We start from the raw sequence: 23,539 nt of genomic DNA, 5'->3' as shown, positions 1-23,539 counted from the left end.
ACAAAAAGGTCTGGGTGCTTCCACGTAGTGATTGCAACGGCAGACAACCAGTGAATGACCAGCACCCAGTATATATAGCACAGCGCTCTCCAGCGCCTCCCCTAAGTACTGGACCAATGGGAACTGGTTGAATCGTCAGCTGACCGGCTTGGTCAGCTGACTCCCTTCAGGCTGTCATAAAAGTCCTGCCTCTCAGCGCGCACGCGCGTCTTTCTGAACCTGTGTGGACTATCAGTCCCAGCCACGCCAGATATGTGTTGTGTACCACCCGCCGCGCTGGATGCGGAACCAGCCGCACCGCTATCAGGGCATGCGGCAGTTTCTCCGCGTTCAGCCATACTAGCAGATGTAGGCCGCGTGCAAACCGCCGCGTTAGACGCGGAATCAGCCGCCTTGTTCTGACACACGCGGCGGCTTTTCCGCATTTTCTCACAGACACTTTACTGCTATTACATCCTTTCTAGTATGAAATTTTCTCTAGCATTTGTCACTATAGCATTGTATGCAGTCAGAACTCTGCAAATCATTCATATTAAGCAAAAATTTAGTTGGGAAAAAATTAACTACATAGTTGTATTAAGAATACATATAGTGTGTGTGTGTTTGCCATTTTAATTCATGGAATAAAACTGGGTGCACATTGTTTTTTTTTTCCTCCTTTTTTTTATTTATTTTTTTATAAATTTGACCTCTGATTTGTAAAAAAAAATAAATTCAGGGACCATCTTTTTTCACATCCACATGGCATATATATCGAGTTAGATTTGGTTCACACATAAATCTGCACATTTCTGGTCTAGTCTGGTTCTGTCCTATTAGTTTTGCATCAGTTTTCTATCAGTTCTACCTGACTGGATTAGAAATGTACACCTTTTATGTGTGAAGCCAACTGTCAAATACTAGGGTCACACTTTCTGCATGGACAAGTGTGACATTAGCCTAAGGCTAGGGTTAAACTTATTAGAATTGCATGTGTTTTTCTACATCGCAGAAAACGCATGCAGAATTGCACATGTTTCTTTATGGGCCACACACAAAAAAAAAAAACAGTGATGTGAGTTTTTCAGTAAGTTTTTAGGTGCGTGAAAGTAACTCTCGGCAAGTACATTTTTTCTGCGTGGGTTGTGATAAACACATGCGTTTCTCACACAATGCTTTCCTATGGGAAATGAAAAACTCGTAGGGATATTTTCTTAAGGGGAAGCCAATCAACCTACCACTATGTTTTAGGGTATGAGAGGAAGTTGAAGAATCCCCCTCCCCCTTCCCAAACATGAGGAGAATATACAGACTCCACAAAGTTTTCTACCCAGGAATTGAATCTCTGACTCTAACATTGTGAAGCGAGAGTGCAAGCTACTGTGTTACCTATGTACATTTACATGTTTCCAATAAAACCCCTTTCTTCTTGACGAATCTCTATTTTTGCTTTAAAGGGTACCTCTAGGGAAAAAGCCCCAAATGGGTATTTACCTGAATAGAGGGAAGCCTTCCCCGTCCTCCTCCACCGGCCATTCCAGCAATGCTTCGGACCCGATCGAGCTCTGCTTTTTCTGCTGAAGCTCGAGTGGGTCCATGCTACTGTGTAGGCGAGTCTCCGTCCTGGAACACCTTGCAGAGGAGGAAGGGGGAAGAAAGACTTCCCTCTCCTGAAGTAAGTATCAAAAATGTTTGTTTGCAAACTTCAGGTTTGCTTTAACATGAAGGATCATTGAAATGATCTCAACTAATTTTCTTCCCACCATGCCTTCTAATAAAGCCTCCTGTTTCTCAGAAGCTGAGCAAATTCTTCACATGCAGTTTGCATTGAAGATACTTTATATTTATGTATACTTTTTTTCATCATATGCCCAGTTTATATGCTACATATGTTTGTTATAGGTTTGCTTTGAAATTGTTGAAAATCATGGTGATCGTGTTATTTCTTTCTTTTTGTTTTGACGCTGTAAAATGTTTTGGTGCATGTAATGAACCTATTGCAGCCACGTATTCTGGTTCTTTTGCTGATCTTTTTACTGTCCAAAGCAAACAAGCGATTGGTTACTGTTTGCCACAATGTGTTGAGCTATGTTTGCCATGTAATTAAATAATCATTTAAATGTCACAAATGCTTTGAAAACTTACAAAGCTTTTGTGTTTACTTTGAAGATGTTAATTTGTTCTTGGATGGAACATTATTAAGTTATAATGGAACAGTAAATCTTCCAAACAGTGCTTTTGCCAATATTTAAAGAATGAAATGCTGTATAAATGCAATTATGATGTTGTTGGCCCATGGAACACCACATTTCAAAATACTCTGCTATTTGTAGAACTTTCTAGAGAACCTTAATGCTTTCAGCGTGAGCTGAAATATTACAGTGAGTTAAAAAAAAATCAGCTAAGGGTGTTTTCTCTGATTTGATCAAGCATTTACTTGTGAATTTTGAGATGAACTCCGTAACATATTTTGCACTTATAGGCTGGAGAAACTAAAAGAATAAGTCACAAATGGGCGTCTGTTCGAATGTGAATCTCCAAACTGAAACTGACCTAAGAGTGAAGACTTAAAGTAACACTGAAGCGTCCTGTAAAAAAAAAAAAAAAAAAAAAAGTCAGACACTCACCTATGGAGAGGGAAGGCTCCGGATCCAATAGCGCTTTCCTGGTCCGTTCTCTGTATCCTCGGTCCGCCTTTTGAAACACCCCCCCATTTTAAATTATTCAACCAAGTGGTTGGATACACCTTTGGGGAATCCTGCAAGGCTTCGGAAAGCACTCGTGTCTCCAAGTACCTCTAAATAAGGGTAGCTCAGTACTCCGCATATTTGAGCTCAAACTCATACATGTGCAGTACAGAGTTGCCCGTCTTGGGAAGCACTTAGAGACACGAGTGCTTCTGAGGACTGCCACAGGCAGCAAATTGGAATGGTGGACAGCTTCAGGACACTGAGAGAGGAATGAGAAGGCCCTATGACATCCAGAGCCTTCTCTTGCCATATGTACATATCTGATTTTTTTTTACAGGACTCTTCAGCTTTGCTTTAAGCCAAACACACTTGTAAAATGTCTGTCGCCTGAAACAATAATTTGTGACGGTTTGGAGCAATTACTTTCCGCATGTGTTGCTCATCTCTCTGCTGAGCAACATGTTCAGTTCTATAAAGAAGTGAGAGGAGGGGACGAGCAGAAGACAAAACAGCTGGACAGTTGTTTGTTAACCAGCACAATCATTATTGACTACTTCAGTGGCATTGAGAGACACATCTACAAACTTTAGATTTTCACTTAAGACAAACACAAATTATTATTTTGGCTTAGGAAAATCTAACGTGTGTGTGTAGCTTTTCTAGTCTGGGATGGCTATTTTTTTTTTTTTACTGTATTTATGTTATGAGTCAGAAGCAGGTTCTGTTGATCCCGCCACTAGTGGTAGGGGTGGGCTCTCCCAAGTCGTGGAGTCTTAGTGACTACAGGTCTTTACCATAGCACCCTGAAAGGGGTTATAAGCCACTACCCCTAGTGGGCAACAAACTTGCTGCCTAGAAGCCACAGGTCATTACCCCACCCAGCAGGCTGCAGACAGACGTAAGTGGGTCACAAGCCAGAGATTAGGGCAGACTGAGTTCAATCATAAATTTATAACAGGAAAGTTTTCAGAGTAGACAAAGAAGTCAAACATAATCAGGAACATAAGCCGAGGTCAAACATCGGTCTGTGTTCTCCCCAGAAATAATTTCCAGCCGGGTGGCATGATAAAGTAGCCGGGTGGGGCGAGATGAGAGAATGCAGGGCCGATGCTTCTGTGCGCAACTCTGCTCACAGCATAGGAGGTGGTGAGCCGCTGACAGCCGAGTGCTCACCAAAACTAGCTGGGCGGAGCACCCGGCTAAAAGAGCCTGGGGAGAACACTGTCGGTAATCAATCAGGCTCAAAGTGGTTCAGGCACACGTGTTAAGGCTAACCAAAGCTGTAAGAACTAACAGTGCCAGGTACAGGGGGAGTATGCTTTTTATAGGCAACAGAGCATGCTTTGTGTGAATTCTCGTATATCCTAACGTTTGTGCATGTAAAAAAGTTTGTTTTCATTAATGCACCAAAAAGTTAATGCACTAGGCGCAGTGCTGTAGGGCATCGTGCGCCCCGAAACAAGCAAATAAAGACACGACTTGCCCTGTGTGCACCCTTTTGTGTCTTGGAATTTATAATACATTTTATTTATCACTTTATGTTTGTCGCTGAAACAACCGATTCTGTATTGTGTATCAATTCTGTATTTTGTATATTGGTGTATGCCATCATCTTAGCTTGTATCATGTTAGTTTGTTTCTTACGTTGTACAGCGCCATGGAATTTGTTGGTGCTTTATAAATTAATAATAATAATAGGATGGGAATCGGGGCTCAAGGAATTGGTAAGTATTTTAATCTTTCTAAGTGTTAGCCTTGTTTAAATTTGATTTACTGCCTGAAATGAATGCTGCTCTCTTCACCCATGGTGATGTTTGTAACTTAACAAAACCTCTTGGTTTCTTTTTACTCTTGACAGCACTCTTGATAACTGACAGCTTCAAGAGTATAATATATCAGTAATGTTTACACTTCAGCTAAAGCACCTCCCTGACATTGTAGTAACTAGGTGGCAAAAAGTAAGTACAATATGAATAACAGCTGTTCCTGATACTTCAGGATACTAACTTCAGCAAAGTATCCTGGTCGTGTTTGTATGATTATTATTATTTAGCATTTACAGTAGCAATAAAAAGTATGTGAACCCTTTGGAATTATATGGATTTCTGCACAAATTGATCATAATATGTGATCTGAGCATCTAAATCACAACAATAGACAACCGCATTTTTCTTAAACTAATACCACACCAATAATTAAATGTTTCCATGTTTTTATTGAACACACCATGTAAACATTCACAGCGCAGGTGGAAAACGTTTTTGAACCCCTAAACTAATGACATCTCCAAGAGCTAAATGAAGTGAGATAACAGCCAGCTGGAGTCCAATCAATGAGATGAGATTGGAGGTGTTGGTTACAGCTGCACCGCCCTATAAAAACCTAGTTTTGGGTTTGTCTTTCTCAAGGAGCATTGCCTGATGTGAATGATGCTTCACACAAAAGAGCTTTCAGAAGACTTACGATTAAGAATTGTTGACTTGCATAAAACTGGAAGGGGTTATAATGGTATCTCCAAAAGCCTTGCAGTTCATCAGTCCACGGTAAGACAAATTGTCTATAAATGGAGAAAGTTCAGCACTGCTGCTACTCTCCCTAGGAGTGGCCATCCTGTAAAGACCACTGCAAGAGCACAGCACAGAATGGTCAATGAGGTGAAGAAGAATCCTAGAGTCTTACAAAGGTCTCTGGCATATGCTAACATCCCTGTAAGTGAATCTACGATACGTAAAACACTAAACAAGAATGGAGTTCACGGGAGGAAGTCTATAGGCAGTCCCTTATATTACATATAAATGGTAAGATTGGATGAAAAAGATTGGATCATTATTGGCCACCATTATCATTGTATAATTGTGTGGTATGAAATCAACTGGACTCATTATAATTTGGGTAGATTGTGCAGTTAGGCCCCACACTTCACAGTTGTTGGTAAGCTAGCCCAAGGATTTCTCAACCTTTCTGCTTGTGAGGCCAGCATGAGTTTTCTTTAAACCAGAGACAAAGATACATTAGCTAGAACAGCTTGGACTTGTACTGGAAAAAAAGTGATTTCTTCAAAAAACAGTTTGTTTGACCTTACAAAAAATATCCTAACAATATGGATTTATCAGCCTCTTAACATGTTTTTTTTAATATAATTAAATGCTGTAATAGCAGTTTTCCAGAAATGTACGGTAAATAAACTTGATCCCTTCTCACTCTCCTAAGAATAAATCAGAGAAGCTTTGCCTTTTGCTTAACCTCCAGGTCTGATGTTTCATTTAAGAGTTAAGAAGTGTGCAAGAATTATAGGAGTAGGAAAGGAGGGAGTCCTAAAGAGAAGTTTATATATTGGTTATAAATCTAACTACCCATCCAGTCTCTGTAGAATAGACCCCATCCATGACATTTATTGCATTTTAACACATGTCTGCTGGATAATTCCAGTGAGCAAATTAAAGTTGAACAGCCCAAATGCATAGATGAAGCACAGTATATACCAAAATACCCAGAAAGCGCATGGTGACCTAGAACAACTAGGCAGGTTTAACCCTTTCCACTCGGAGTTCTTTCCTAAACGAAGTTGTTTCTGCTCTGAGTTTTTTTTTAAGGAAATGCGCTCTTCCTCTTACACTCTCCCCCATTTTAACATGGAACATAACACATGAACATGGTATATCTTATTTTAAAGAACACATTATAACGTGTAATTTGATACCGTATTTGGACAGTTTGGCATCTTCTATTGGCTGGTAGCAGAGGAGAAACCAAGGTATGGTAAATTGAAAAACCGTTTCCTGGGTGTAATCCGGGCCTGCGTGAGCAAGTTTCGCAATAATAGGTGGTTTTATGCCCGCCACCCAGGGTCTTACTGTCCCTACACACAATGCAATCGTTGGTATTTCAATTGGGCAGATTAGCAAAAAAATACTGGCTACTATTTACACCCTCCCCCAGTCCATCCCATAGGATGCCATTCTTTCTGTTAACAAGTTTGCAGGCAATCTGCAAGAAAAAAAAAATGTAATCTGCAATGATTTTCATTTTTTATTTTTTTTTGCAGAATGGAATTTGCAAAACTGAATCTGCAGCTATTTTTTATTAAAAACAAAACAAAAAACAAGAAAGAAACGGAAGTGACATTTAAATCTAAATGTCACTTCCTTATTCCGCTGATGGGGGTCATCAGGTATGGGGAAGGGGGGCACTACCAGTGTGGGCATGTAGTATTACATGCCTACAAACCGGCGCATACAGAGCAGCGGTTTGCGGCGGTCCGAAAGCGCTGCAAACTGCCGCTGCAGGGATGTCCCGCATAGCTGGACATACGAGCGCATCGGGTTTTTCCGTATGTCCCACTATGCGGGACATACGAGTGGAAAGGGTTAAGGAGATTGCAAAGCACTCTTACTAAAAAGCTACTCTGAATATAATTTTTGGCTTTTTACAGGGAACCTTAACCCACAGCAAAATAAAAAAAAAAAGATTCACTTACCTGGGGCTTCCCCCAGACCCCTCTCAGTCTGCAGAAAATAAAACTAATCAGCGGCGGGGCCTGGAGCACACTCGAAGGAGCGGTGAGGGCACAGTACGGCTGCAGAGGGCTTGGGGAAGACCCAGGTAAGTGAAAAATTTTTTTGGGCCGTGGGTTAAGGTTCCCTTTTAAACAAAAGGTATTTGCAATAGTTCAGCTTTAAGTGAGCAGCTGTGGTTTCCCATGAAGCATCTCTCCCAAATATGCAAATCGTCTCTTTATGTCCCTGAAAGCAATGCTGCACATCCAGAACCACATACTGGTGTATGTGAGCCTATAGCTAATACATTTTACTAAGCCACATCAATCCAACATGCATACATCCTGTTTCAGAAAGGGTGAATCCAGGGTTTATTAAAGGGAGATCACATATAAAAAAAAAAAAATGATACATACCTGGGGCTCCAATACATACTGGCCGCACGCAGCTACGAGAATCGGGTCCTGTCACTGACGTCATCGGAGCCAGCCTACGCAGAAGTGCACCCTTTACGTATCTCTCCAGAGAGAGAGAGAGATAAGCAAACAGCGCACATCTCTTACGATAGACTGGCTCCGACTGACGGCAGTGACGGGACCCGGTTCTTGTAGCTGCTGGCAGTGGAGGACGGCAGCGTGGGAGCGATCTGAGCAGATGGGGCTGGAGGAAGCCCCAGGTATTATTAATTTTCTTTTATTTTTTTGATCTCTGGTACACTTTAATTGTCTAAGGATAGAATAGTCCCTGCCAGTCACTCTTTGTGGCACAAACTCATCTTGGGCAGTAACTAGTACTACTACATTACTTAAAGTGGAACTGTATAAAAAAGGGGAACAAAATAAATCAATATATTTGCAGAGTAAAAATAAGAGAACTCAATACATGATTTATATTGGTAGGTAAACAGAGGCGCCAGAAGGATAAAAGTACATAACATTTTTAAAAAATTGCTGGGAGGAAGTGGTGGACTCGCCTCCGTTAAAGCAGACACCAAGGACTGTAAATATATAGATATACACATTTATTGAAAATACCCCAAAGATGCAACGCGTTTCGCGGGCACAGCCCACTTCTTCAGGCAATAAGCAGGGGATAAACAACAGCAATTCAGTTATAGCAAGCAGAGCACCTCCACAGAGCACCTCTGTGGAGGTGCTCTGCTTGCTATAACTGAATTGCTGTTGTTTATCCCCTGCTTATTGCCTGAAGAAGTGGGCTGTGTATATCTATATATTTACAGTCCTTGGTGTCTGCTTTAACGGAGGCGAGTCCACCACTTCCTCCCAGCAATTTTTAAAAAATTTTATGTACTTTTATCCTTCTGGCGCCTCTGTGCACCTACCAATATATTTGAGTCCACCCCAGGTGGAGGGGTGATCTACCCCCTTTCTTCCTATCTACAGAGAGCGACTTCTTAATCTTGAGTGAGGACAGGTCTAATCTCCTCACCTGCCTAATGAGTGGTTACCTAGGTGGTAACCCGTGTTTGTGAGTATTACCATCTCACTGTTTCATTTATCCAATCAATTTTGACATACTACACCATATTGGGCTCTCGATTTCTCTTCAACTTCAATACATGATTTATATTCACCATGTAAGTTGTTCATTTTGTTTGATCCACATTCAGCCTGTAATCATCTTTACTAATGGCAGACATGAAAAAATAGACCGCTCCAACTGGCGTTATCTATATCCACACCCCCTAACAATGCGACAGGCTAAAAGGTTGTTTTTTTATAGATATACATATGGACAGAGGGAAATACTGGTTGCTAGGCATTTGGAAATAGCCGTTATTTCCCACAATGCAACAAGGCTCCCACTGTGTGATGTCAGGACCTAGGTGCTGATATCTCCCCGTGGGAAGGGTTTCACCACAATATCACACCACAGACCACAGACACCCATGATGATCTGTTCGAGAAAAAGGTAAAGATTTATTTTGGGAAAGGGGGTATCAGCTATTTATTGGGATAAAGTCCAATCCTTGGTCACAGTTCTTCTTCTAAAAAGTCATTCAAAAGAAATATTCTAAAATATCAGTTCAACAAAGAACCTTAAAAAAGTAATTGCACATAAATACACAGCAGCAGATATTGGGCACGGGTTCCAACAGTCTGTCACCTATTCATGGCCTTGTTGGCTAAAACGTATTCCTTATAATCAGTTCTTGTTAAGGGTTTTGCCTCTGACACAGGAGATCTGGGTTTGAATCTCGGCTCTTCCTGTTCTGTAAGCTAGCACCTATCCAGTAGGAGATCTTGGGCAAGACTCCCTAACACTGCTACTGCCTATAGAGTGCCCCTTAGTGGCTGCAGCCAGGAGAAAAGCGCAATATAAATATTTTGTATCTTGTCTTGTCTTGTCTACATTGACCAGTTTTTCATCTGGTTATAGCAAACCCTTCCACTAATTACTTTGAAGAAGACACAGACTTACTAGGTGCAAGCACTAGGTGCCCACACAAAACATGGGAGAACTTACAAGCTCCTTGTGTCCATGGTGATTACACTAATACTACTCTAGCTCCTTAAAAGCAGGATCTGACTTGCAAATAAATATGCCAGTAATTAGTGAGAGGCTGCCTGACACCCCTAAAAATTGAAAACTAGACCTGCTAAAGCCAGCTGGAGGGTATACAGGGTAAATTCCCTTCTATAATAAGTGTAATTATTGGAAATATCTCCGGTTTAAAGGGAATCTGAAGTAAAAATAGACTTATGATATAATAATTTGTATGTTTTGAACTGCTAAGAAATAAAACATTATTAGCACAGATATGCATCTCATATTGTTTCCAGTACAGGAAGAGTTAAGAAACGTCAGCTGTTATCTATGCAAAAGAGCTTCTGCGAGCTCTGCGACTTTATAAAGTTGTGGACAGCACTGTATTTTGAAGCACTTATCTCTGTTTTGTCTTTGTATATGGTTTTACTGCAGAGAAAGGGTCAGTAGCCTGCTCTGTAAAACCATTTAAAATGCTGAGTGTATTGTGGAAACTGCAATTATTAGAGAGTGATGCAATGTTATAAAAAAAAAAGCTATATACCTGAAAATAAAAATATAACATTATTTTTTTTGTTTCTAATTTTCTATTAATTATCCGTAGTACACAAGCAATTCATTATCTCATGAGTTTTTATTTTGCTTCAGTGTCAATTTAAAGAAGGCAAATGTCTATTTCACATTTAAAACAAATCTCAAGTGCAAAAATTCACTTCACTTCAGGTTTTATACATACCTTTGTAGAGGGAAGGCTCTGGATACCATAGAGCCTTCCCGGACCTCAGTCCATCATATCTTACCTGCACCGTCCCCTGTGGAAGCCACTCATTCTTCTAGGTCTTTGGTACTCCTCATATAGCCTTCAGAATTAATTGCACCCCAGAGTAGCTCCATAGCCTTTGTACTGTACAGGCATGAGCTTGGACTTGCGCATTGTTGTATGGATGCGCTCGAGTTCGGAACTGTTTGCATCTCAAAGTAGTTCCGATGGCTGCACAAGAAACGCTTTAGACCTGTTTGACGTAACAGGCTGAATAGCATCCACCTGGGATGGTGCAGGAACAATGGAACAGACCAAGGACCGGGAATGCTCTATGGTATCCAGAGCCTTGCCTTTACGTAGGCATATATACAACCTGAATTTCATTTTTCACCTTAGATTCATTTTAAGAAATCATCAATCTTCATTTTACATGGTGTGCTGGCTGTTTTGGGCCAGTTTGATTATGCGTTGGATGTTGCCTGGTATCCCTGGTCAATCACCCATCAACCAAGGAAGCTGTGCAGATCCCCAACCACACTTGTCTGTCTTGTTAAGGGGAATTGTGAAGCTCCATAAACATATATTTCACTTGTCTGAGTTAGTAAACACATAAATAAAACATGCAAGCACACACATGCAGTACTCTAAGGATCATGGCTATAGAGGAGTATGTGCATTTATTCGCCTGGGTTTTATGCATGGTTGAAGTAATCTGGAGTCTTGTTAAAATTATCTTAATAAATGTGTTTAGTATCGGAATGCAACTCAGCTGAACTCATCCTAATCTTGTACTAACATTCGTCCCACCCACACTGTTGCTTCACTAAGTATTTACTCACTACCACCTTAAGGCCATGGTAAATATTTAAATATGCCACTGTATAGCTTGATAAGGAAGTGTGAAAACTGGCTTTAGATAATAAGCGAAAATCATTTTTATTTCCTTCTTTCTTAAAGATATAGCATGTATTGAAAAGTGGTTTTCTGCAAATTGACTTTAAAGAGGACCTATCATCAGAGTTAAGGTCACAATACACTGGTCAATTTTTCTTTCACTTTTGATAACTGTAATCTGCTGCCCCCAACATACCCAATCGATCCACTTGCAATCAATTTTGAACACATATTATGTCTGTGGAAAATGTCAGTGGTTTCCACAATTTTTCATTTGCAATGTGCATTTTAAATAATGCTTGTGTTGGCTTGCAGTAACTGACTGTCAGCAATGGGAATCGCAAACGGTGCCCAATATTTTGCTGATTTTTTTTTTATCCACATGCGTGAACCTCATTAGATGTGAATGAGCCTATTGATTACCATGCGCTTTCATATCTGGTACAATTCTACAGAAAAGCGGTGCAATCCCTAAGTTTATATCATCTCTTGTACAGTATGTTCCCATTGGAGAGGGAAAGCTATAAAAACAAATGGCAATCTGCTTTGACTGTTAAGTTACTTACGGGTGCAGCAGGATGGGTGCTGTAATCAAACAATTGATGAAGAATACTTAACTTGTGCTCAGCATCCTCCGAATTTGCAAAACCCACCTGTCCCTAAAATTAATTAAAACTAGAGACTTTGACATATGGGACATGTCAGGGCCTCACCAGAGCTATCTCTTGTTTCACAGTAAAACTATCCACTTTTGGATGTGTGCAGCATCAGATACATTTTAAGAACAGATCTAGATGCCACACTATAACTCCTCTAGCTGCAAGGTATAAACAGGTATCGGATCTGCTTAACCCCCTTGGCGGTATGAAAAATACCGCCAGGGGGCAGCGCAGCAGTTTTTTTTAAATTATTTTTTTTTTAAATCATGTAGCGAGCCGAGGGCTCGCTACATGATAGCCGCTGCTCAGCGGCATCCCCCCAGCCCCGCCGATTGCCTCCGGCGATAGGCGATCAGGAAATCCCGTTCAAAGAACGGGATTTCCTGGAGGGCTTCCCCCGTCGCCATGGCGACGGGGCGGAATGACGTCACCGACGTCGGGACGTCATTGGGAGACCCGATCCACCCCTCGGCGCTGCCTGGCACTGATTGGCCAGGCAGCGCTCGGGGTCTGGGGGGGGGGGGGGCCGCGCGCCGCACCGGATAGCGGCGATCGGGCGCGCGGCGGCGGCGATCGGGGTGCTGGCACAGCTAGCAAAGTGCTAGCTGCGTCCAGCAAAAAAAAAATTAAGTAAATCGGCCCAGCAGGGCCTGAGCGGCACCCTCCGGCGGCTTACCCCGTGTCACACACGGGGTTACCGCTAAGGAGGTTAAAAAGCTGCAATAGAGCCTGCTTACACTACACTCAGGGAAAGGTAAAAAAAAATGGCAGACCAACCTGGCTAGGTTATTTAAACTTACATGATAGAGGAACTCAAAAAATAAAAATGATGTAGCCTTGGGGGGCTATGTGAATTTCCATATGTATTCAGCGGTGCAATTAATCTTAAATCTCTGTGCAGGGTTAGGCTGAGGAACCATCTGTCACAACCATTTTAAAGGACCACAATTTAAAAAACACACACACACACACACACACACACACACACACACACACACACACACACACACACACACACACACACACACACATATAAGATGTAGATTTCTCCCATAGTAAAATGCACTATAGATTACTTTTATTCCTGTGTTGCAATCACTTAGAGTTGGTAGTATAGATCTGACAGGTTTTGTACTAGTCCACATCTTTATGTGGGATTCTTGGTGTCATTCTTTACAAATGCACTCTCTCAAAGGATCTATACAAAGATGCCGGCCTGCACACTATTTTTGCAGTTGTAATTATCAACTGCCGTTCAGTAAGTGCTTTTAGAAAACCCAGAGAATCCCCCTCTCAGATCTGTCATATTTTTACAACCTACTGTGAGTGACACCTGGGGGTAAAAAGTCAGTGTATTTTATATTCAGAATCTACAGTTGCAGGGTAGCACTTACCAATCCAGCAGTGCACTCCTCTTCTCTATCCATCTTCCAGCTGTACACTGTGTCCAAGCGCCGTCCTTCACACTGCACAACCTGCGTCTACAGCTGCATCACATTCTTCACATCCTGCCGCTATATATGACACAAGAAATATGTTTGTCCGCAACACCCGCAATGTAAACAATGCATCAAATGTGCTAGGACTCAAAAGCAGGAATACATACTATAGAAGAGAAAGAAAGCCCACATGGCAAGCACCATTTGAAAGATTACAAAAAAGTTTATTCAATTTTAAACAAAAATAATAATACACAATGAGACACAATGAGATTCAACACAAAAATGTTAAAACCAATAAAAACAGCGGCAAAATCTGTACCCTGCTGCAAGGAATCAATAATCAATAATGTCATAATCAATGAATCACTTAATATGGATAAATGGCATAATATAATGACAAGATAATGAGTTATACAGCACCTGAAAAGATCTCTAAATGATGCAATACTATCCGTGGAATTTCTCCACCATTTGGCCCATTAGGTTTATTAGGTTTGGGGCGTCTCCTACGCTTTCTCCCATTGCCTCTATGTCTCCACCTATAGGCTGCTCCATTGTCATAATCCTGACGATCCCTAGTCAACTTCTTCTTTTTACCATCAATAATAAATTTCTCAAAACTCTCCATATCCAATTTTAGTTAATTAAAGAGAACCCGAGGTGGGTTTGAAGAATATTATCTGCATACAGAGGCTGGATCTGCCTATACAGCCCAGCCTCTGTTGCTATCCCAAACCCCCCTAAGGTCCCCCTGCACTCTGCAATCCCTCATAAATCACAGCCACGCTGCTGACACACAGCTTGTCAGAGCTGGCTGTGTTTATCTCTATAGTGTCAGTCTGCTGCTCTCCCAGCCTCCTGCAGAACTCCAGTCCCCGCCTGCATCCCTTCCCTCCCTGCTGATTGGAGGGAAGGGATGGGGGCAGGGACCGGAGCTATGCAGGAGGCGGGGGAGCAGCTGAGACTGACACTACAGATGTAAACACAACCTCACAGCACGGCTGTGATTTATGAGGCATTGCAGAGTGCAAGGGGACCTTAGTGGGGTTTGGGATAGCAACAGAGGCTGGGCTGTATAGGCAGATCCAGCCTCTGTATGCAGATCACATTCTTTAAACACACCTCGGGTTCTCTTTAAGGAAAGGTTGGACAATGGTGTTCCTGTCAAGGGTCATAAGTGAGGCCTCAATTTTTTTTATTTCTGCTTTTTTCTGAGCCAACAATTTTTGATCATGCTCGATTAACATATCGATAATGATGACAGAACATTTGGCCAGACCCATCTCCCAGGTTGTCCTATACTCATCCTCAACCTCCCAAGCTGGGAAAATCTGGACCCTCAGGCCCCTGGGATAAATTTTCTCATCCTTGTATTGTTTGAGACTATGAACATTCCACCACAATCTCAAATACATTTTATTAAGGTCTTTGAATTTTCTACATAATTGTTTAGCCTCATCAGGAACACCACCCCCACCCTGTGGGTCTATCCCAGAGAAAACAGCTTCAAACTTTCTACTCCATACAGTCTCCAAATTGTCAATAAACCCCTCCATGTTGAATCTCACCGTGTTATAATAAAGAAATGCAATGAGCAGTTCAACAATAAGACGGCTCTACATATACATAAATTGCAGGGTGCTGGACCGAGAAGGTGACATAGGAAAGGACACCTTAAGACTAGGACACAAGAAATATGTTTGTCCGCAACACCCGCAATGTAAACAATGCATCAAATGTGCTAGGGCTCAAAATCAGGAATACATACTATAGAAGAGAAAGAAAGCCCACATGGCAAGCACCATTTAAAAGATTACAAAAAAGTTTATTAAATTTTAAACAAAAATAATAATATTAAGGGACACAATGAGATTCAACACAAAAATGCTAAAACCAATAAAAACAGCTGCAAAATCTGTACCCTGCTGAAAGGAATCAATAATTAATAATGTCATAATCAATGAATCACTTAATGTGGATAAATGGCATAATATAATGACATGATAATGAGTTATACAGCACCTGAAAAGATCTCTAAATGATGCAATACTATCAGCATAGTGGGCGTCTATCAAGAGCCCACTATTACCAGAACCCGGGTTCAGTATATAATATGTGCAAAAAATCATGAAAGTGCATATGCATGTAGAACAAATACAAAAGACAAATATCAAACCAATCAATAAATATATCTGAGTGCAATAAAATGCAATAAACGTAATAGGAGCAGCCTATAGTGTAAAGTGCATGAGAGGAATGTGAGGTGCTGGTAAGAAGATACTTATCCCCAGGTAAAGGTGGACCAGGTGCATGCAGCAGGGAACAGTCGGCTCCCCTCAGGACAATCCCGCTAGCTCCGCGGGCGTCACCCCGCTTTGAAAGGAGAGAGGACACCGCAGAGTGTACACGCCAGACCGGCGTTTAAATGCGAAGGAGAAGGAGGGCGTGCGCATAGACGGCGCCTGCCGCTATATATGAGCCGTCCTTCTTTGTTACTTCCTGGTTACTGTTGCCTAGTTAATGTGGGACCTGATGGTGCATGTGCACCATGGTCACCAGCTCTTCTTGCCCTGGCAATTATCCCTTCTTCAAAGTTACTTAAATATTCCATCTTCCTCATTTTGACATTAACTTCCGATAACTATGTCTTTTGAAGCTGAGCGTTCCTTATATAAGCAACTCTGCATCGTTACATCACTCTGTCACTGTTGGACTGGTTTACTTTCAAATAATGGGTGTCTCTAATTTTTTGGCCACTCAGTATATGTACAGTACAGTATATGTGTGCATACACATGTATTTTAAATTTTGCAATTTTTTGTGATAGTGGTCCTTTAAAAGCATTTAGGTACAAGCAAGAGAAACACAGTATTTAGGTTCAGAATAAAACAGATATATTCATGTTCCTTTTGTGATAAAGCTGCCTTTTAATTATTATTATTATTATTATTAATTTATAAAGCACCAACATATTCCTATCACACACTGTAATCACCCACAAGCCATTGTTTGTCCAGGATGAAGAGTTAGCCCGACAGCTGGTTGAACTGGGCTACAGAGGAAGTGGAGAAGTTTTAAAGAGGGAAGAGTTTGAAGCAAGAAAAGCTGCCGCCGAGGCTTCCAGGCTCTCCCAGAAAACTCAGCAAAAGTAAGGCACATTTGTGTAACCACATTCCTTGTAGACCTTTTGTGTAATTAGAAACAGTTTTATAGGCATGTGCTTCCCCTTGGCATCAAGTAAGGATACTAGTTACAGATCTGATCTTGTACCAAGACATGTGTTGCACAGATCAGTTGGGGTGACCGAGCTGGAAGATATCTGATGTGCAACCACATTTGACTGTAAGCTACTAATTTTTGAAAAAAGAATAAACATAAAAAATATCCAAGCACAACCAACAGACCATGATGAAAGCACAAGGACAGTACATATTTTCTAAAAATGTATGCAGAAACAAGGCGAGCGCTGGAACACATCAAGAGGAATCCCTGCCCAGAATGTCCCAAGTGCTCTGTTAGTGACAGTAAAATCAAGATTTCCCTGGTAGCTTCCGCTGTTCTGTTTGATCATTGAAACACGAGTACCAATCTTGACAGCAATAACATAGTCATTATTTAGTCTTCTGTGGTAGAGTGTTCTCTTCCTTTCCGGCAGCCTCATTTGTTCCTCTTTAGATGCTTTTTACTGTGTCTTTAGGCTGCAGGAAACCAAGTAACAGACTGGAATAGACAAACCACAAGTGCCAAATATTGTTGGTTACAATTTGCTGTTCTTAAAAGAAGATTGTTCATGAGCGTCCACATGTATCCTACTCCCTGTATGTGACAGGATTTTCAGATGTTTAAATAAGAATACTATCTGCGAGACTGAATCTCATATGAAGACTTCTGCAGCAGTACAGTTGTTTTTATTTATCATTACGCTCAGTTAGAACTATGCTTAGCATTTGTATAAAGAGTAGACCCATTATATAACCCTATTATTAATAATAGAAAAAAGTGTACAACTCATTCTATGGCAAGCACAGTGTGAAGCTCTAGTATCTTGTATATAATGTGTGTCTGTTGAAGGATCTTGCCAAGAAGCAACAGTATTGCAAGGACACCCCTTGCTAAGGCTCTGTGCATCACACAGCTAAAGCTGACTACATGCCACTATAACTGTAAGAATTGTTGCTCTCTGTTCAACACTGCACCTCTTATAGTGCATGCTAGTGGTGGTCAAGTAGATGCAAATAACTGAGTTGCTGCAAATGTATGCACATTTTTATGCAAATGTATGCCGCTTGAAAATCAAATCCTGCTGAGGTAAAATTTGATTGGTTCATCTTCAAGCTACATAAATTTGTATAAACATTTGCATCAACTCGAAGTTATTTAAATCTACATGACCATCACTAGTGCATGCACAGGACCTTGGGTGTACAGGGGACAGAGAGGGCTACAGCAGAAATTTAGGGACTGTATGGCTATTGGTAGCACCTAAAGAAAAAAAAATATATAAAAAAATATATATATGCAGTAAGTAGTAATAACATTATTGCTGATTTTATAGGTACATACAGGTAGCTAAAATGCAAATATTTCAATTTTAAGAGGGGCATTTATTTTAAATTTTCAGTACTATTCAGTTAGCCGGGCGCAACCACCAGGTGGCATTAATTACTATTCCCCCTCCAGGCCGCCATGGATAGTAGGGAAAGATGTAACTCTGGTGGAGTTTTATCGCCACCTAGTGGATGCGCCCGGCTAACGGAAAAGAACCAAATTTTCTTTAAAAGAGGATGGGCTTGATTCACAAAGCCGTGCTAACTGTTAGCACGCTGGTGAAAAGCCCATTACCACGCCTAAACTAAGTTTAGGCGTGATAAAATAAACTTGCGCGCAGTTATACAACGTTTTGCGCGCACCGGACTTTGCGCGCAAAACTTTGTGCGCGAGTTTATCCTTCAAAGCGGTGCTAACCTACTTAGTGCAATGCTTATCACGCCCAAAAGTCTTTAGGCGTACTAACTAGGTTAGTACCGCTTTGTGAATCAAGCCCGATATGCGTTTCTAAATTAAGCCTAATCTTTATAAAAAATGGGCAGGGAAATGTTTTATATTAGTCAGTTACCTATAACTGCTGTTTTATATAATCATTTTTAAAATGAAGAAAAAAGTGTAATTGAATCAGCCAGAAATGTAAATTTAAAGACAAAGGCTTGTAGCATTTTAATAATTCAGCATATTATAGCATCGATTTGATGGCACATCTATGCTCTAATGATCAATATTGTGACATTTATAGTCATTTATCTGCTGTGTCAAATGGGAAATTTTACCCATGGCATGAACTGATTTTGTGTAAAAAGACTAAGCTACCTGGGAAAAAAATGTGAATGAGACCCCAGAAGCTAAAAGGGTTAAATTTATGTTCAGACCAGTTTGTAAGCAGTTTTAACTAAGAGAGGAATGCATTCAGTCCATAAAGTAAACAATAGCTTTATTCTAACTTGTTTGGTCCCATAGGACCCCTGTAGGCTGTTATGCAAATGAATGCCATGAATATCTAATAGCTATGTACAATGTTAAAATGCATTTGACTGCCTTTCCTAAAGCTGTATGAGCACATTATTGTTCAAAACGACAAAGTACAACAATTTAGCCAAGATATTTTGGGGGCATTTGCATGTGTGCAACTGTGCATGTGATCATCTGTATTTGTGATGTGTGCTATTTCATTCTGCCGTTTTATATATATATTTCATGCTTATATAATCATTCATCATAGTATGACATCTGCATCTGTTCCCTGCCAGATACATGCAGCGTAAGACAAAACAAACTGAGTAAATATACGGGTTGTTAAAAATAGCATTTTGTCAGATAAGCAGCTAGCACGACAGTAGTGACCTGAAAAACAAACAATGGAATGAAAATGTTTTGCAGGCTCTCCAGTCTGTAGTGCTTGCGCACTTCCTTCTGCAGGCCTATAACAATTTTATTATACAACTGTCCCACTGAGAAGTTTTTGATGACAAGTGTTCATGTCCTTCAGATGTTTACTTTGATCAGCATGACCTTGGGTTTGACATGATGCAGGTGTGTTTGGGTAGCTTTTGACCGGCACATATCCATTTCTTTGCACAAGCAACAATGTTTATGCACCTGGAATCATTGTAGATAAGTTATCCTTTAGAAAAGGCATTTAGAACATTAAAGTATTGGAAAATGTAAACATAGAAGTCATTACATTAGGTAAAATCTGAGAGTGTGTTTTTAAAGAGCTAGAAAAAACTGGCATCCAGCGACCACTAGAATGACTTTTGTTTGACAGGGAATCTGTGTTTTCAGTCAGCTATTTGAGCAACTACTTAAAAAGTTGAGGGGAAAAATAAGGACCATTGTTACTGCATGCTCTATTGCTGCTATTCAGAAAAAAGGTTTTCGGCAGAAGTGGGGCTAAAGGGGGTGACTCCTTGCAGTAGGCATACATGTAAGTTGGTGGTGATGTTTATGGCCAGAAATGTAAAGATCAGGCTGAATTTCAAGAGAAACTCCAGTGAGAGAGTAGAAGGTAGTAAATGTTTCATTATACCCACTTTTACACTCATTATCCTGGTTTCAGCATCAGAGATACTTCTAGTATCTATATATTAGTGTATATTGGGATGGCTGTTTATTATGCAGAAATCTCTTCCAAGAGCATTCTGGGAGACCAGGCATTATTTCTGCTGGCTTCAAAACACACAGTAAACAAACATTCTGCCGTGAGGCACCTGACAGCAGTAAAGGGATCTCTACCTGTGATACATTTCAGAATGTAAAACAGAGTGAGGGCTGGGTCACACCAGTGACGATTGCAATGTGCTGATTGGTTGCGATCAACGAAGCGTTAGTGCAGTGTCACCCTATGAGGGTGTTCCCACAGTAGCATTGCGATTTGGTTAAAATTTCAAATGTGCTGCATGTAGCATTTTTTTAGAGCGATTCAGCTTAAAGTTTTAAGTGTCTAAAAGCAGTACAGTTTTTTCATGTGCTTTTAGACCCTAAATACCAAAAAGAAGTCCATACTGAACCCAATAGCAAAAAAGTGCAACTCCATGCAAGATGAATAATAATAAACTTTATTTAACCACTTCACCACTGAGGGGTTTTACCCCCTGAGCACCAGAGCAATTTTCACCTTTCAGCGCTCCTTCCATTCATTCGTCTATAACTTTATTATTACTTATCGCAATGAAATGAACTATATCTTGTTTTTTTCGCCACCAATTAGGCTTTCTTTAGGTGGGACATTATGCCAAGAATTATTTTTTTCTAAATGTGTTTTAATGGGAAAATAGGAAAAATGTGGGGAAAAAAATAATTATTTTTCAGTTTTCGGCCATTATAGTTTTTAAATAATGCATGCTACTGTAATTAAAACCCATGAAACGTATTTGCCCTTTTGTCCCGGTTATAAAACCATTTAAATTATGTCCCTATCACAATGTTTGGCGCCAATATTTTATTTGGAAATAAAGGTGCATTTTTTTCAGTTTTGCGTCCATCCCTAATTACAAGCCCATAGTTTATAAAGTAACAGTGTTATACCCTCTTGACATAAATATTTAAAAAGTTCAGTCCCTAAGGTAACTATTTATGTATTTTTTTTAATTGTAAATTTTTTAATTTTTTTTTAATTACAAAAAAAAAAAAAATGGGGAGTGTGGGAGGTAATGAGTTAATTTTATGTGTAAAAGTCATTTATTTGTATGTGAAAAATGTGTAGGGTGTAGTTTACTATTTGGCCACAAGATGGCCACAGTAACTTTTTGTTTTAATGCGACCTCCAAGCTTCCTTCCGGAAGCTTGGAGGAAGAATAAGGAGGCTGGACACGTGAGTTTTTTCTCACAATGATCGCGCTGCCCGTAGGAGAGCAGCTGATCATTGCGGGGCTTAGATCAACGAACGGGAATGGATTTTCCCGTTCATTGATCTCTGGGCGAGCGGGCGGCGGCGTGTTTACTAGCGGCGGGCGGCGTGTTTACGAGCGGGAGCGCGGGCAGCGTCGGGAACGCGGAAAGTACGTGTTTCTTCGTCCCTGGTTTTTAAAGGATGGAAAAAGGGGCGGAGAAATACGTACGCGCGGGGGTAAAGTGGTTAAGGAATGTTCATAAAAACAATTAAAAAAGGATCAGAGCTGCACACTCTGCGCACAGCAGACAATATATCTAAATACTGTAGAATAAATGTACAAATCTTGCGCAAACATAAGGGGAAAAGGTCACATCAAATGGGTACAGAATACAAATACACTGCCAGAAAAACACATGCATCCACAAATGACTAACAGCTCATGTATAATGAGCCGTGCACCACCATCTGATGAATGGACCCACGTACCCCCAGAATGCTGTTGTCCACTGAGCGAGGCTGGGCTCAAGAGCTGTCTGACGCGTATCGGACTTCCGTCCTTCGTCCGAGATCTCCGACGAAGGACGGAAGTCCGATACGCGTCAGACAGCTCTTGAGCCCAGCCTCGCTCAGTGGACAACAGCATTCTGGGGGTAAGTGGGTCCATTCATCAGATGGTGGTGCACGGCTCATTATACATGAGCTGTTAGTCATTTGTGGATGCATGTGTTTTTCTGGCAGTGTATTTGTATTCTGTACCCATTTGATGTGACCTTTTCCCCTTATGTTTGCGCAAGATTTGTACATTTATTCTACAGTATTTAGATATATTGTCTGCTGTGCGCAGAGTGTGGAGCTCTGATCCTTTTTTAATTGTTTTTATGAACATTCCTTAAATAAAGTTTATTATTATTCATCTTGCATGGAGTTGCACTTTTTTGCTATTGGGTTCAGTATGGACTTCTTTTTGGTATGCTTATGATTGGTTGGTCCATGAACATGAATTTATTGTATTTTATTCTCTTTGTGCTCAAATTGTTGTTGTGCTTTTAGACCCTAAAATCATGAAAAAAATCATACCAGCAGAGAGTCTGCAGAAGCCCCAGCACTTACTCACCTCCCTGGGCTCCAGTACTGCAGTTTTCCCTCCGTCCTCCGGGTGGCGCTGTAACTCTAAGTGAGATTGCCGGCTGTCTTCATGATGACAGATGCCAATCTCACCAGGGGGAAGCAGAGCCTTGGAGGAGCAGAAGAAGAATGGTGGGCGACATCGGGATTTCCCAGGAGGTGAGTTGAAATGCCTGCTGCGCATATTGCTCTGCATAGAGCCTCCGATGGATACGAGTGTAGGTCGGGGTTACCGCTCTGAGCTGCGGTTTTCCACCCCGACCATAGCTCGGGGTTACAGCCAAGGAGGTTAAAGGAAACCCGAGGTGAGAGTGATATGGAGGCTGCTTTAGGCATAGGCCCACACATAGGCTGGGCAGGCTACATCCTCTTGACGCTTGTCACTGAGAGGTCACGTGGACACAGGATTGGTTTCTACCTCCTCGCTGTGTGCCTGGCGCCCACCTCGCTATTTGTCTCTGCTAGTGCTGCGTCTGCGGTGCGGATTGTCTCTGTACTTCTCTCTGAGATGGAGTACAGTAGTTGCCATGGTGATGAATGCCACCAGCGTGCGTGCGGTGCGTCTCACATAAGGGCCTGTACAAACTGCTGCACTTGTGCTGCATTTTTAAAATCGCATGCGGTTTTAATCACAAGGTCTTTTGAAAAATCATGAAAATCGTGACGACATGTACACACTGGTGCAATGCGATTTTTTTTCTATTTTCATGAAGGGTTTGCGATTTAAAAATCGCGATTTTAAAAAGTCAGCGCAAGTGCAGCAGTGTGTACAGGTCCTAAGCCTATTTTTACTGAGGCTGATGCTCGCTATCACTAGTGGCTCTCACGTGAGTCCTGCCCCTTCTCTTTTTTTCGTTGGCTGGCTGGTGTCTGCTTGCGTGAGTCCGCTCCCCTTCTTCTCAGACATTATTATTTCAAGTTAAAGTTGCAGTGACAGAGTACTAATACTTTAATCAGGATTCCTTCTGCCTTATAGAAAGATCTGCCTGAAAGTAAGCCGCATAGTGCGTGTGTGTGTGTGTGTGTGTGTGTGTGTGTGTGTGTGTGTATAAGTGCAGAATGAGTATGTTTGTGGATATAGTATCTTATTCATTCTGC

At 41.1% G+C, this 23,539-nt stretch overlaps 1 protein-coding gene across 1 annotated transcript in view; it reads left to right on the top strand.

Moving 5' to 3' along the window:
• Positions 1 to 23,539, top strand: part of CFAP299 (cilia and flagella associated protein 299) — a 634,310-nt gene that overhangs the window by 25,402 nt on the left and 585,369 nt on the right. The window contains exon 2 of the mRNA XM_068271140.1: positions 16,449 to 16,579. Coding sequence (XP_068127241.1) covers positions 16,449 to 16,579 — 131 coding nt within the window. The remainder of the gene's footprint in view (positions 1 to 16,448; positions 16,580 to 23,539) is intronic.

Source organism: Hyperolius riggenbachi, chromosome 1 (genome assembly GCF_040937935.1).
Source record: "Hyperolius riggenbachi isolate aHypRig1 chromosome 1, aHypRig1.pri, whole genome shotgun sequence".
NCBI classification, from domain to species: Eukaryota; Metazoa; Chordata; class Amphibia; order Anura; family Hyperoliidae; genus Hyperolius; species Hyperolius riggenbachi.
Note: the sequence above shows the minus strand (reverse complement) of the source record. Positions and strands in the feature narration are given on the sequence as shown.